The 12817-nt window shown below is 41.2% G+C and overlaps 1 protein-coding gene across 2 annotated transcripts in view; it reads right to left on the bottom strand.

Annotated features, from left to right (window-relative positions):
* The window catches only part of LOC142203211 (mucosa-associated lymphoid tissue lymphoma translocation protein 1-like), a 63023-nt gene that overhangs the window by 31110 nt on the left and 19096 nt on the right, over positions 1 to 12817 (bottom strand). For both annotated transcript variants that reach the window (XM_075273756.1, XM_075273757.1), the window contains exons 5-7: positions 8093 to 8271; positions 7393 to 7489; positions 7264 to 7311 (exon numbers count right to left, since the gene is read on the bottom strand). In XM_075273756.1, coding sequence (XP_075129857.1) covers positions 7264 to 7311; positions 7393 to 7489; positions 8093 to 8271 — 324 coding nt within the window. The remainder of the gene's footprint in view (positions 1 to 7263; positions 7312 to 7392; positions 7490 to 8092; positions 8272 to 12817) is intronic.

Below are 12817 nucleotides of genomic sequence, written 5' to 3'. Positions count from 1 at the left end.
AGAAACGGCTTCTTTCTCATCACTCTCCCATACAGCTTCTATTTGTGCAAAGTGCGCTGTATAGTTGACCGATGCACAGTGACACCATCTGCAGCAAGATGATGCTGCAGCTCTTTGGAGGTGGTCTGTGGATTGTCCTTGACTGTTCTCACCATTCTTCTTCTCTGCCTTTCTGATATTTTTCTTGGCCTGCCACTTCTGGGCTTAACAAGAACTGTCCCTGTGGTCTTCCATTTCCTTACTATGTTCCTCACAGTGGAAACTGACAGGTTAAATCTCTGAGACAACTTTTTGTATCCTTCCCCTGAACAACTATGTTGAACAATCTTTGTTTTCAGATCATTTGAGAGTTGTTTTGAGTAGCCCATGATGCCACTCTTCAGAGGAGATTCAAATAGGAGATCAACTTGCAATTGGCCACCTTAAATACCTTTTCTTATGATTGGATACATCTGGCTATGAAGTTCAAAGCTCACTGAGGTTACAAAACCAATTTTGTGCTTCAGTAGGTCAGTAAAAAGTAGTTAGGGGAATTCAAATCAATAAAATGATAAGGCTGCCCATACTTTTGCACCGGTCAAATTTTGGTTGAATGCATATTGCACATTTTCTGTTAGTACAATAAACCTCATTTCAATCCTGAAATATTACTGTGTCCATCAGTTATTAGATATATCAAACTGAAATGGCTGTTGCAAACACCAAAATATTTAGAACAAAAAATGATTAAGATTAATAGGGGTGCCCAAACTTTTTCATAGGACTGTAACTACATGGGAATCAAAAGCTACTAATACTTCAGTTTGTCGAAAGTTATGTCAATGAAGCTTAATCACCATGGATTGTCTAAACTGAATATACTGTACCATGACATCAGCTATAAGCAGTATTAGGTCTGCATAGGTTTACACCTGGATGTAAGCAATAATGTTACTACTAGCTGACAGTAAGTAAGGATCACCTAGATGGTGAGGAACTGAAATACAACTTAAACTTTCATCTACATTTCAGCAACTTGTTAGAGCTTATATATAAATTATTTAAAAAGTTGAGGGACCTTGTAAATACTATATATTGCATTCCTAATCTTGCAATCTTTTTTTATTTGTACCCTGTATTTTAGTAGCCCAGACTTTCCAGTTGGCACTTTAAGGCTAGGTCAGAATGATCTGACTTTGCTTGTCATGGTCACTGCACCTTTGTGGTCACAATGCAACTCCATTCACTAACATTAGTGAAAGATTTGCAGGGCAGCAGGGCAATCTCTGGTTGCATGATGGGAGTAGTGGTCAAAATCACCATATAGCTCTAGCCGAAACAGTCTACAAGCAGCAAGAGCAGAGCTCCAAAAAGCTGAAGCCCGCCCCCAGTGCACCAATTGCCTCATTCTCACAAGACTACATGACATACATAGGTACATTGTTTATAACTCTAATGTGTTCTGTAGCATGGTGAAAGCAGTTAAAATGTGCTTGAGGGACATGGTAGTCTCCCTTTAAAGCAATACATAGAGTTTAGAGATTGCAGCTCTTGTGCAACATAGTGAATGGAGCTCTGGAATATAATATAGGTTTTAAAGTTTTGGAGAATGCAAGCTTACTGTTAGCTAGCATATGTGACTGCTATTAAAGTGATAAAGCTCCAGTCTGAGCTGCATTTATAGTCTGTCCTCAATGGTGGGGGTCAGCTCACCTGCTGCAAGTCAGAAAACAATACACTAGTTGTCTCACTTGAGAACACTGGGGCAGATAAGGTAATATGTACCAGAATTCTGGTGTAATTGGCACTATACATGCTCTACACCTCATTTTCTATGTGTTTTAGACACTTTCTAACAGTTTAATTGCTTCATACAACATATGCGGGGCTTGTTGAAAAGGGCGTGTAGCTTGATATACTATGCCAAATTTCAGCCATGTGCCAAAATGTAGTTGGAAACCAAGCCAACTAATAAAGTGGTGTAAAGTTATATTAGACAATCTAAAATTATCCCAGATTTTCATACAGCATTAGACACTTTGGGAAACCTTGTGCAGTTTAAGGGGCCGTTTACATGGAGTAACACAGCGCACATTGTGCTCCAGATATACATGTAAAAATGCACGTATAAAATCCTATAACGCGCATTATACTTAAAGTCATTTAACTCAATGGTTTACTGGATTTTACACGTGTATATTTACATGTGTATTTGGAGCACAATGCGCGCTGCGTTACTCTGCGGGAAAAATTGCTGTGTTTTACAGTAATTGAAAAGTGAATCCCATGCCCATTTTGCGGTAAAAACTGCAGCATGGACATGCTGCGATTTCCAAAACTGGGGCGTTTTTGGAAATTGCCGCATGTCAATTTTATCTATGGAAACGGCGGCGGCTTCCACATAGATATAATTGTAACAGAAAGTCTGCAGAGAAAAACTCAGCGAACTTTCTAGAACCGTGATGCATTCCTGCTGTAGTTTTTCCCACAGCGCTTTAGCACTGCGGATCTTCCCGTGGGGTCTTAGCCAAAGACTCTTTAGTCTAACTTTGCATTGTCTAAAAGATAGACAGTTTTAATTTATCCTCCCCTCTGTAACTTTCAAGTTTATTGCCATCTTGTGCTTAACGGTCTACAGTTCTCCAGTTACATCTGTGACCATTTGAGTCCACACACAGTCCATGAGTATGGAAACACTCCATTGCCATAGGGCCATTAGATCTTATGAATTTAAAGAGGAACACCACTGCCAGTCCATGACAACTTGATTGATTGACAAACAAACATAACTGTACATTGTGAAATCGTTAGGAATTGCAGACAATGGCCTACAGTTATGTCATGGTGTTCCAAAGTGGTTAAGCTCCATAGGTCTGTACACCAATATAATCTTTATGAGAATAACTTAAAGGGGTATTTTCACCTTAAACATTTATGGCATATATACAAGCAGTGTGCGGGAAAATACTTTGGGAAAGTATTTTAAATACAAAATACTTATGACTGTAGTATTTTAAATACAAATATTAAATAGGTAACACATGAAAAGGTACTCCTGAAGTACAAATACGCTAAAACATAACTTTTAATAATCTCAATAAAATATCCAAAGCTCGTTCCCCCTCAATAATTAAAATAAAAACTAAGAAAAACAAAGGGTAGGGATTATGTAGTCTCCACACTCCTAGCCCTCCGTTTAGAATACAGTATTACATGAGGGGAGGGTACGGGTGTTCCTAATCAGTTCTATGTTATTGCCTGTACTACATCACTGGCGATATACTAACAGTAGAACTTATATGAGACCCCCACTCCGTATCCCCTCTGACACTCAGTTAAGCCTGCACGCAGCCCTGCACCTGTGATCAAGTGGTCGGTAAGTATTTAGTAAATCCAACAGGAATACATTGTAACCCTTGCATTCATTTAAGGGTTGATGTACAAATATACCCCGTAACTCCTCATGAATCTAACAACCCACTGAGAGTTCTCTATTGCAAACCCCTAAATCGTTGGGGAATCTCTCTAGTTAAGGAGGTTGATATTGGACTGCATTAGTTAGGCATAGAAAGCCCCGGAGCTGTTTTTAGCCAGGACCTATCACTTGATATTGCGGTCTGTCCCTCTCTACGCGTTTCGTGTTTAACTCCTCAGGAGAGTGATATATAAATTTCAAGTATGAGCGTCAAAAAATAATAAATAGCTGCGGTTAAAACCACATTTACTGCAGTCCGACTCCCAACACTATCCCGATCCCTGAAAAGCGCAAAATGTGCATTCAAGAAACCTGAAAAAAAATATGCCGGAAAAATATGCAAAAGAACCTAATTTACTGTATTTCATGACATAATCATACAGTAATATATTCCCGATCGGATACTTTTTAAAAAAACAAGTAAATAACATGTTAAAAATGTAGAAATTGTTCATTTTTATCATTAATAAATTAACAAGTTAACGCAGCGTGGGCGAGATTCTCGTCAATGCTCGTGAATCTCGGGACACATGAGAAAATACTTTGAAAGTATTCTTCTTGTTTTAAAAAAGGATATTAATTTTGTTTTTTATATTTTATATAATTATTAGAGATGAGCGAACAGTGTTCTATCGAACACATGTTCGATCGGATATCAGGGTGTTCGCCATGTTCGAATTGAACACCGCGTGGTAAAGTGCGCCAAAATTCGATTCCCCTCCCACCTTCCCTGGCGCCTTTTTTGCACCAATAACAGCGCAGGGGAGGTGGGACAGGAACTACGACACCGGGGGCATTGAAAAAAATTGGAAAAAGTCATTGGCTGCCGAAATCAGGTGACCTCCATTTTAGACGAATAGTGGATTTCAAATCCGGGTCATATGAGAATGTGAACTTTGTGACTATGAGACAGGGATAGCTGTACAGGCAGGGATAGCTAGGGATAACCTTTATTTAGGGGGGAATGTTATTAAAAATAACTTTTTGGGGCTCTATCGGGTGTGTAATTGTGATTTTTGTGAGATAAACTTTTTCCCATAGGGATGCATTGGCCAGCGCTGATTGGCCGAATTCCGTACTCTGGCCAATCAGTGCTGGCCAATGCATTCTATTAGCTTGATGAAGCAGAGTGTGCACAAGGGTTCAAGCGCACCCTCGGCTCTGATGTAGCAGAGCCGAGGCTGCACAAGGGTTCAAGCGCACCCTCTGCTCTGATGTAGGAGAGCCGAGGGTGCACTTGAACCCTTGTGCACCCTCAGCTCTGCTACATCAGAGCCGAGGGTGCGCTTGAACCCTTGTGCACACTCTGCTTCATCAAGCTAATAGAATGCATTGGCCAGCGCTGATTGGCCAATGTATTCTATTAGCCTGATGAAGTAGAGCTGAATGTGTGTGCTAAGCACACACATTCAGCTCTACTTCATCGGGCTAATAGAATGCATTGGCCAGCGCTGATTGGCCAGAGTACGGAACTCGACCAATCAGCGCTGGCTCTGCTGGAGGAGGCGGAGTCTAAGATCGCTCCACACCAGTCTCCATTCAGGTCCGACCTTAGACTCCGCCTCCTCCAGCAGAGCCAGCGCTGATTGGCCGAAGGCTGGCCAATGCATTCCTATGCGAATGCAAAGACTTAGCAGTGCTGAGTCAGTTTTGCTCAACTACACATCTGATGCACACTCGGCACTGCTACATCAGATGTAGCAATCTGATGTAGCAGAGCCGAGGGTGCACTAGAACCCCTGTGCAAACTCAGTTCACGCTAATAGAATGCATTGGCCAGCGCTGATTGGCCAATGCATTCTATTAGCCCGATGAAGTAGAGCTGAATGTGTGTGCTAAGCACACACATTCAGCACTGCTTCATCACGCCAATACAATGCATTAGCCAGTGCTGATTGGCCAGAGTACGGAATTCGGCCAATCAGCGCTGGCTCTGCTGGAGGAGGCGGAGTCTAAGATCGCTCCACACCAGTCTCCATTCAGGTCCGACCTTAGACTCCGCCTCCTCCAGCAGAGCCAGCGCTGATTGGCCGAATTCCGTACTCTGGCCAATCAGCACTGGCTAATGCATTGTATTGGCGTGATGAAGCAGTGCTGAATGTGTGTGCTTAGCACACACATTCAGCTCTACTTCATCGGGCTAATAGAATGCATTGGCCAGCGCTGATTGGCCGAATTCCGTACTCTGGCCAATCAGCGCTGGCTCTGCTGGAGGAGGCGGAGTCTAAGATCGCTCCACACCAGTCTCCATTCAGGTCCGACCTTAGACTCCGCCTCCTCCAGCAGAGCCAGCGCTGATTGGCCGAATTCCGTACTCTGGCCAATCAGCACTGGCTAATGCATTGTATTGGCGTGATGAAGCAGTGCTGAATGTGTGTGCTTAGCACACACATTCAGCTCTACTTCATCGGGCTAATAGAATGCATTGGCCAGCGCTGATTGGCCAGAGTACGGAATTCGGCCAATCAGCGCTGGCTCTGCTGGAGGAGGCGGAGTCTAAGGTCGGACCTGAATGGAGACTGGTGTGGAGCGATCTTAGACTCCGCCTCCTCCAGCAGAGCCAGCGCTGATTGGTCGAGTTCCGTACTCTGGCCAATCAGCACTGGCCAATGCATTTCTATGGGGAAAAGTTAGCTTGCGAAAATCGCAAACTGACAGGGATTTCCATGAAATAAAGTGACTTTTATGCCCCCAGACATGCTTCCCCTGCTGTCCCAGTGTCATTCCAGGGTGTTGGTATCATTTCCTGGGGTGTCATAGTGGACTTGGTGACCCTCCAGACACGAATTTGGGTTTCCCCCTTAACGAGTTTATGTTCCCCATAGACTATAATGGGGTTCGAAACCCATTCGAACACTCGAACAGTGAGCGGCTGTTCGAATCGAATTTCGAACCTCGAACATTTTAGTGTTCGCTCATCTCTAATAATTATATTTAATTTTTCATTTTAAATCGGCATTTTATTTTAACTTTTAATAGTGTGGTTGAAAAATAAATCGTCCAAAAAAAAAAAAAAAAAAAAAAAAAAAAAAGGAAAAGGCTTTTATCACTTTCAACTCACGCACCCCTAAACTGTACGTCCGGTTTTAAAAAATTGCGGGGTTGGGGATTGTAAAATAAAAACCAAACTATGATGTAATTAAATAAGTTACCCTTAAATGCTTAAGGAAGTTGGACGTTAAGATTATTTGACCCGTGATGAACTTGTTTGGACAGGCCTTGCAGTAAGCATACAGTTTTTGTCCTGCCGCTTCGGATTTAGTCTTATTAATTTTGAAAAAAGTTCCAACCAAAATGGGTCTTCGAGATCTGAATCATTGTCAGTTGCGTCCCTTTCACTGGTATTACGATTTTCCTCAATTTTTAAAGTAATTTTATGGAATGGATTACGCGATCGGGATGATTAAAAACAAAAAATAAATCACGCTTCACTACAAGCCAGACTTGCGTTGCCGGAACGCGCTGGAATTTTCCCTCCTCTGGTAGCACCTCGCATGAGATACGAGAAACGAGAGTGATGACGTGACTCATGCTGTTTTTTTTTTTAAGTGCGGTGAGGCGGGTTATTTAAATTCCAACATTTGTTTTCAATTTAGACAGTAATTAAAATACTTAAAATACTTCCTAAAAGTTTTTTACTTACAAATACAAAATACTGAATAGAAAAAATATTTTAATTACAAAATACAAATACGTGAAGAGTATTTTAAATACTATTTTAATTAAATGTATTTTAAATACTCCCGAACACTGTATGTTCAAGCTATGGTTAAAAAGTCTAAGGCAGCAATACCTTTGTATATAATTACCTGGACATATTGAAGGCTGCGGAGAAGCTTGGAGAATGATGTCATCTTCTGAAATACAGGAAAGGGTACTTTGAATAAAGCTACAAGACCATCTATCCTAGAGCTCATCCAAAGGAACTGGTTATTTACCTATTATGAGTTCTGCTGCTTCACTCCAGATTTCTCCATGGACATTTGACACATGGCACAAGTAACTTCCGCTATCTCTTTGCCTTACTGATTTGATCTAGGATGAGATATGAACATTAATACTATGCTTTGACTCTTGGCGTTTCTAAATATGTCATTATTTTGTGCATTAAACCTCATCATAGCCTGACTGTGTAATCTGAACTGCTCCCTTTAGTATTCATTTGGCAGCATCGTCTGGACCTGGCATAGTCTGGAAAAGATGTGCGTGGCTCTGTATTCTGCAACGCCCCTATTACATTAGCCTGCATAATCTGGACCTCCTTCTATAAAAGCAGTGTAATTGTGTTGTCTGAACTATCCTCTATAACAGTAGTCTGGCTGTATAGTCTGGATCTCCCTTTTATAACTGTTTTCTGACCGTGTAATTTGGGGCCCCCCTTTACGAGTAGTCTGGCTGTGTACTCTGGAACTTCCCCTATTACAGCAGTCTGGTTATGTAAACGTTATGTAACAGTGGTCTGGTTATGTTTATTACTAATATGCTTATTTTCTGGTGTGCTACCTATTTATTATGTGCCATGTAACCATCTCCTAAAGAATCTAAAGCACATCAGTTAAATGGATTTTTAATGGAAGTTTATTGCTTAACAAACCCTGTAGAACATAAGGCTTTCGATGTTTTATTTCACATTCTCACCTTCATTTTCTTCTCTGTTCTATGAGGCAGGCACAAGCCATTGTGGTACCACTGGTATTCAGGGGCTGGGAGTCCCAAAGCATAGCAGTGAAGATGCACATCATTATGGGACTTCACATGTGCAGAGACTGGTTCACTGACAATAATGGGTTTACCATTCCAGTCGGGAGGAATGGCCCCTGAAACAGAAGATTTATGGTTCTATTGTTAAGCCAAAACAAGTAGTATATTTATATAGACTTTAGTATTTTTATTGTTTTGCCATTTTAAATAAGCTTTTATAGTTATGAACTTTTTTCTTGTGAATAATATAATCATGTTGTACCATAAAAATGGGAATGTATACATACACTTTAAGGGTTTACATACATCTAATATCTATGAATAGCATTTGCTCTTGAATTGCAGATCGCACCAACTACCATTCTGATTTATCATGTACCATTATCAAATGTCCATATTTTTACAATAGCACAAGAAATAAAGTTTATCAACAGTGGTATAGTCTCCCTGAGTGAGAAAAGAAGGGGATGGGATGTGTGTCAGGTAGAATTGAAAGTAGCTATGTATACACAGGGCTGTTTGTGTGATCTTGTCCAAACCCTGTATATAACGCTTTCAAGATGTTTCTGCTAATAAAACACAGATGCCTATTTCTCTAGCAGAAGCCTATTTCCTTTTGTATTGTCACTTCACTGTGTTTTCCTCATAAACTGCTATAATGGCTATATAGGTGATTATTAGGGTTGAGCGATTGGGATCGGAAAAGATCGGATGCCGATCGGGGATTGAGTAAATTTCATTATCGCGATCGGAATTCTGGTCCTGATCTTTTTAGGCGGGATCGAGGTCGGAGATTATTTCCCACAATGTTTTGCTACTGGCCAAGCATTGTGGGAAAAGCTAACAATGTTAGCTAGCTAACATCTTTAGTAGCAAACACTTACCTGCACAGATTGCTGCCGCTCCCCTCTATTCTCGCTCCTCTTCTTGCCTCACTGCCCCTGCCTCCCAGGTTAGTGTTACAGACCTAGGAAGAAGGCGGGGCTTGTGGCTTAGGAGAGTGTGGGCGGGTACTGGGAGGGGAGACGTGAGTGATGCACTCACATCTACCCACCCTGTACCCGCCCACACGCTCCTAAACCACAAGCCCCGCCTTCTTCCTAGGTCTGTAACACTAACCTGGAAGGCGGGGGCAGCGAGACAAGAACAGTGTGGAGCGGCAGCGGTCTGTGTAGGTACGTGGACACCAGGGGGGACTAAAGTAACTAAAGATTTATTTATTTTTAATCCCTACACAGCGTGGAGTCTAAAAATTAAAGTGTTCAATTTTTGGACTCCATGCTGTGTAGTGAATAGGATCGTTTTTAACCCCTTAGTGACCAGCCTGTTTTGGACCTTAATGACAAAGCCAAATTTTGGAAATTTGCCCTGTGTGACTTTATCAATTAATAATTCTGTAAAAGTATTAGGCATCCAAGCAATTCTGATATTGTTTTTTCGTGACATGTTGTACTTTACTGAGAAGGTAAAATTAGACTGATATAACTTGTGTAAATTTATTAAAAAACTTGCAAATGCTGAAAATTTTGAAAATGTTTCAATGTTTTCCATTTTCAGCTGCGATATCTCACATATGCACAATTATACAGGGCAATAAAGTTAGTAGTTATATACTTCCAAATGTTCCTTTTGTGTTTCAAGCATATTTGAAATAATTTTAGCATATTTGAGTAACTTAGACAATTTACAAGTTTATCAATTTTATAAGCAAATTTTGGAAATTTTGAGTATGTGATTTTTTTTCCTGTACCAAGCTATGTTTGCAGACAGGAATAGGTGGCATAATGACAGAAAATCCCATTAAATGACTCAATTTGTAAAACTAGTAGACCCCTTCAGGTATTCTTTGAGGGGTATAGTGAGCATTTTGATCAAACAAATATTGTTTTGCAAGAATTATTACAAATGATGAAAAAAATTACATTTTCATTTTCTTCAAATATGTGTCATTTTAAAGCCAGTTTTTTTGCACACAACACATCAAAAAGAAGAAACACACCCCAAATATATATCACCCTACTTCTCGTGTGTTAAAAAATGTACACTTTGTGTCCTTAGTCCTTTGTACGCACGTACAGTAGTGCCCAAGAGGTAGGGAGGGCCAAATTGATTTCAGAACACAAATTTTGCTTACAGATATTTTAGGCCCATTGCACATTTGAACAAGATTTCAGTTGCCAAAGCAATTGAAAACCCTCATAAATTACACCATTTTATAAACTAGACACCTTAAGGTATTCATTGAGGGGTATAGAGAGTACTTTGACCCCATAAGTTTTGAGAAAATTTGCATCAAACAAAAAACAAATCATATTTTTTTTTACACAAAAGTGTCATTTTATAGGCAGTTTTTTTTTTTTAACATAACACATGAAAATGAAGAAACACAACCCAAAATAGATGATCCCATTTCTCCCGTGTTCAAAAATGCACACTTTGTGGCCTTAATCCTATGTACGGACACACAGTAAGGCCCAAAAAGAAGGGATCACCAACTGGATTTCAAGACACAATTTTTGCTTCTATATGTTTCAGGCCCATTGCGCATTCAAACAAGATTTCAGTTACCAAAACAATTGAAAACCCCAATAAATGACACAATTTTATCCCCAAAGTTTTCATTTTCACAAGTGGTTAAAAGAGAAAAATCCCCCCACAATTTCTCCTGAACAATACCCCATATGTGGTTATAATCTGCTGTATGGGTACATGATGGGGCTCAGAATGAAAAGAGCGCTATTTGGGTTTTGGAGGGTGGATTTTGCTGGAATAGTTTTCAGGTGCCATGTCGCATTTGCTGAGCCCCTAAAGTATCAATACAATGGAAATCCCTCCCATTTTAAAAACTACACCCATCAAAGAATGTATCAAGGCGTATTATCATTTTGAGCCTAAAAACGCTTCCCAAAAATTAATGTACAAAATGAAAATTTTAATTTTTAAAGAAATATGCCATTTCGGTGCCCAATACGTTGCACCCACTTTGTGTTGTCAGAGACCTGCACTTCTAAAACTATAAGGGGGCATCCTGAGGGGCAAAAAATTATATATGTGGGTGTAAACTGCTGCTTGGGCACACAGCAGGGCTCAGAAGGGAAGGAGCACTGCGCTTTTTAGCTTTTGGGGTACAGAGTTAGAGGGACTTTCTGGGCGCCATGATGTTTTTGCAGAGCCCTGGAGGTGCCAGTAAACTGGAATTCCCCAAGAAGTCACCCTATTTTGTAAGGGCAAATTTAGGGTCTCTGCAAATGTGACATGGTGTCCAAACATTAGCAATCTAAATCTGCACTCCAAAAGCACATATCGCTCCTTCACATCTGTTCTCCTTGATCTCCTTCACATAGTTCTGCCCTTTACCACGCCAAAGAAGACTATTTCTCCACCCTCATTCCTTCTCTCTCCAGCAACCCTAGGCTTTTTGAAACTTTTCACTACTTACTCACACCCAAGGTGCAGATGCCATTCACAGACCTTAGTGCCGATGATCTTGCCACTTATTTCCATGATAAATTTGATAAGATCCGTCAGGAAATTACTGCCCAAGCCCCAGGTGGCATTGATCCCATCACCTACCATAGTAATGATCCCCTCACCAACCGCACTTCAGACTGTCCATTCTCATCTTTTGAACCTGTTACAGAAGAGGAAGTCTCTCAGCTACTTTCTTCATCTCGCCCTACAACCTGCAGTAGTGACCCCTTCCCCTCGCACCTTCTCCAATCTCTGTCGCCTGCTGTCATGACTTACCTTACTAAAATATTTAACCTCTTTCTCTCTTCTGGAATCTTCTCATCCTCCTTCAAGCATGCTGTTATAACCCCGCTATTGAAAAAACCCTCCCTGGACCCATCCTGTGCTGTTAACTATCAACCCGTCTCTAACCTCCCCTTCATCTCTAAACTCTTGGAATGCCTGGTGTATTCTCGTTTAATCCGCTATCTCTCTGTTAACTCTGTTTGACCCCTTACAATCTGGTTTCTGCGCTCTGCACTCTACTGAAACGGCTCTCACAAAAGTCTCCAATGATCTCCTAATGGCTAAATCCAATGGTGACTTCTCCCTTATTCTTCTGGACCTCTCTGCAGCTTTTGACACTGTTGACCATCAACTCCTCCTCACTATGCTCCGCTCAGTTGGCCTCAATGACACTGCGCTCTCCTGGTTCTCCTCTTATCTCTCAGACCGCACTTTCAGTGTATCATTTGTGGGCTCTGTTTCCTCCCCTCTTTCCCTTGCTGTTGGGGTTCCTCAGGGCTCGGTCCTAGGCCCCCTGCTCTTTTCTCTCTACACAGCCCCCATTGGACAAACCATCGCCAGATTTGGCTTCAGGTACCATCTTTATGCTCATGACATCCAATTATACACATCTTCCCGTGACATCACCCCTGCACTCATACAGAACACCAGCGACTGTCTCTCTGCTGTCACAAATATCATGTCCTCACTCTATCTGAAACTAAATCTCTCAAAGACTGAACTACTACTGTTTCCACATCTAACAGATCTGTCCCTGATATATCCATTGCAGTCTCAGGCCTTACTATAACTCCTAGGCAGCAGCCCCGCTGCCTCGGGGTCATGTTTGATGCAGACCTTTCCTTCACCCCTCATGTTGAATCACTCGCACGTTCATGTCTCCTCCACCTCAAAAATATCTCCAGA

This window comes from Leptodactylus fuscus, chromosome 5 (genome assembly GCF_031893055.1).
Source record: "Leptodactylus fuscus isolate aLepFus1 chromosome 5, aLepFus1.hap2, whole genome shotgun sequence".
In the NCBI taxonomy this organism is placed as follows: domain Eukaryota; kingdom Metazoa; phylum Chordata; class Amphibia; order Anura; family Leptodactylidae; genus Leptodactylus; species Leptodactylus fuscus.
The sequence above is the reverse complement of the archived record's forward strand: the minus strand, read 5'-3'. Positions and strand labels throughout refer to the sequence as shown.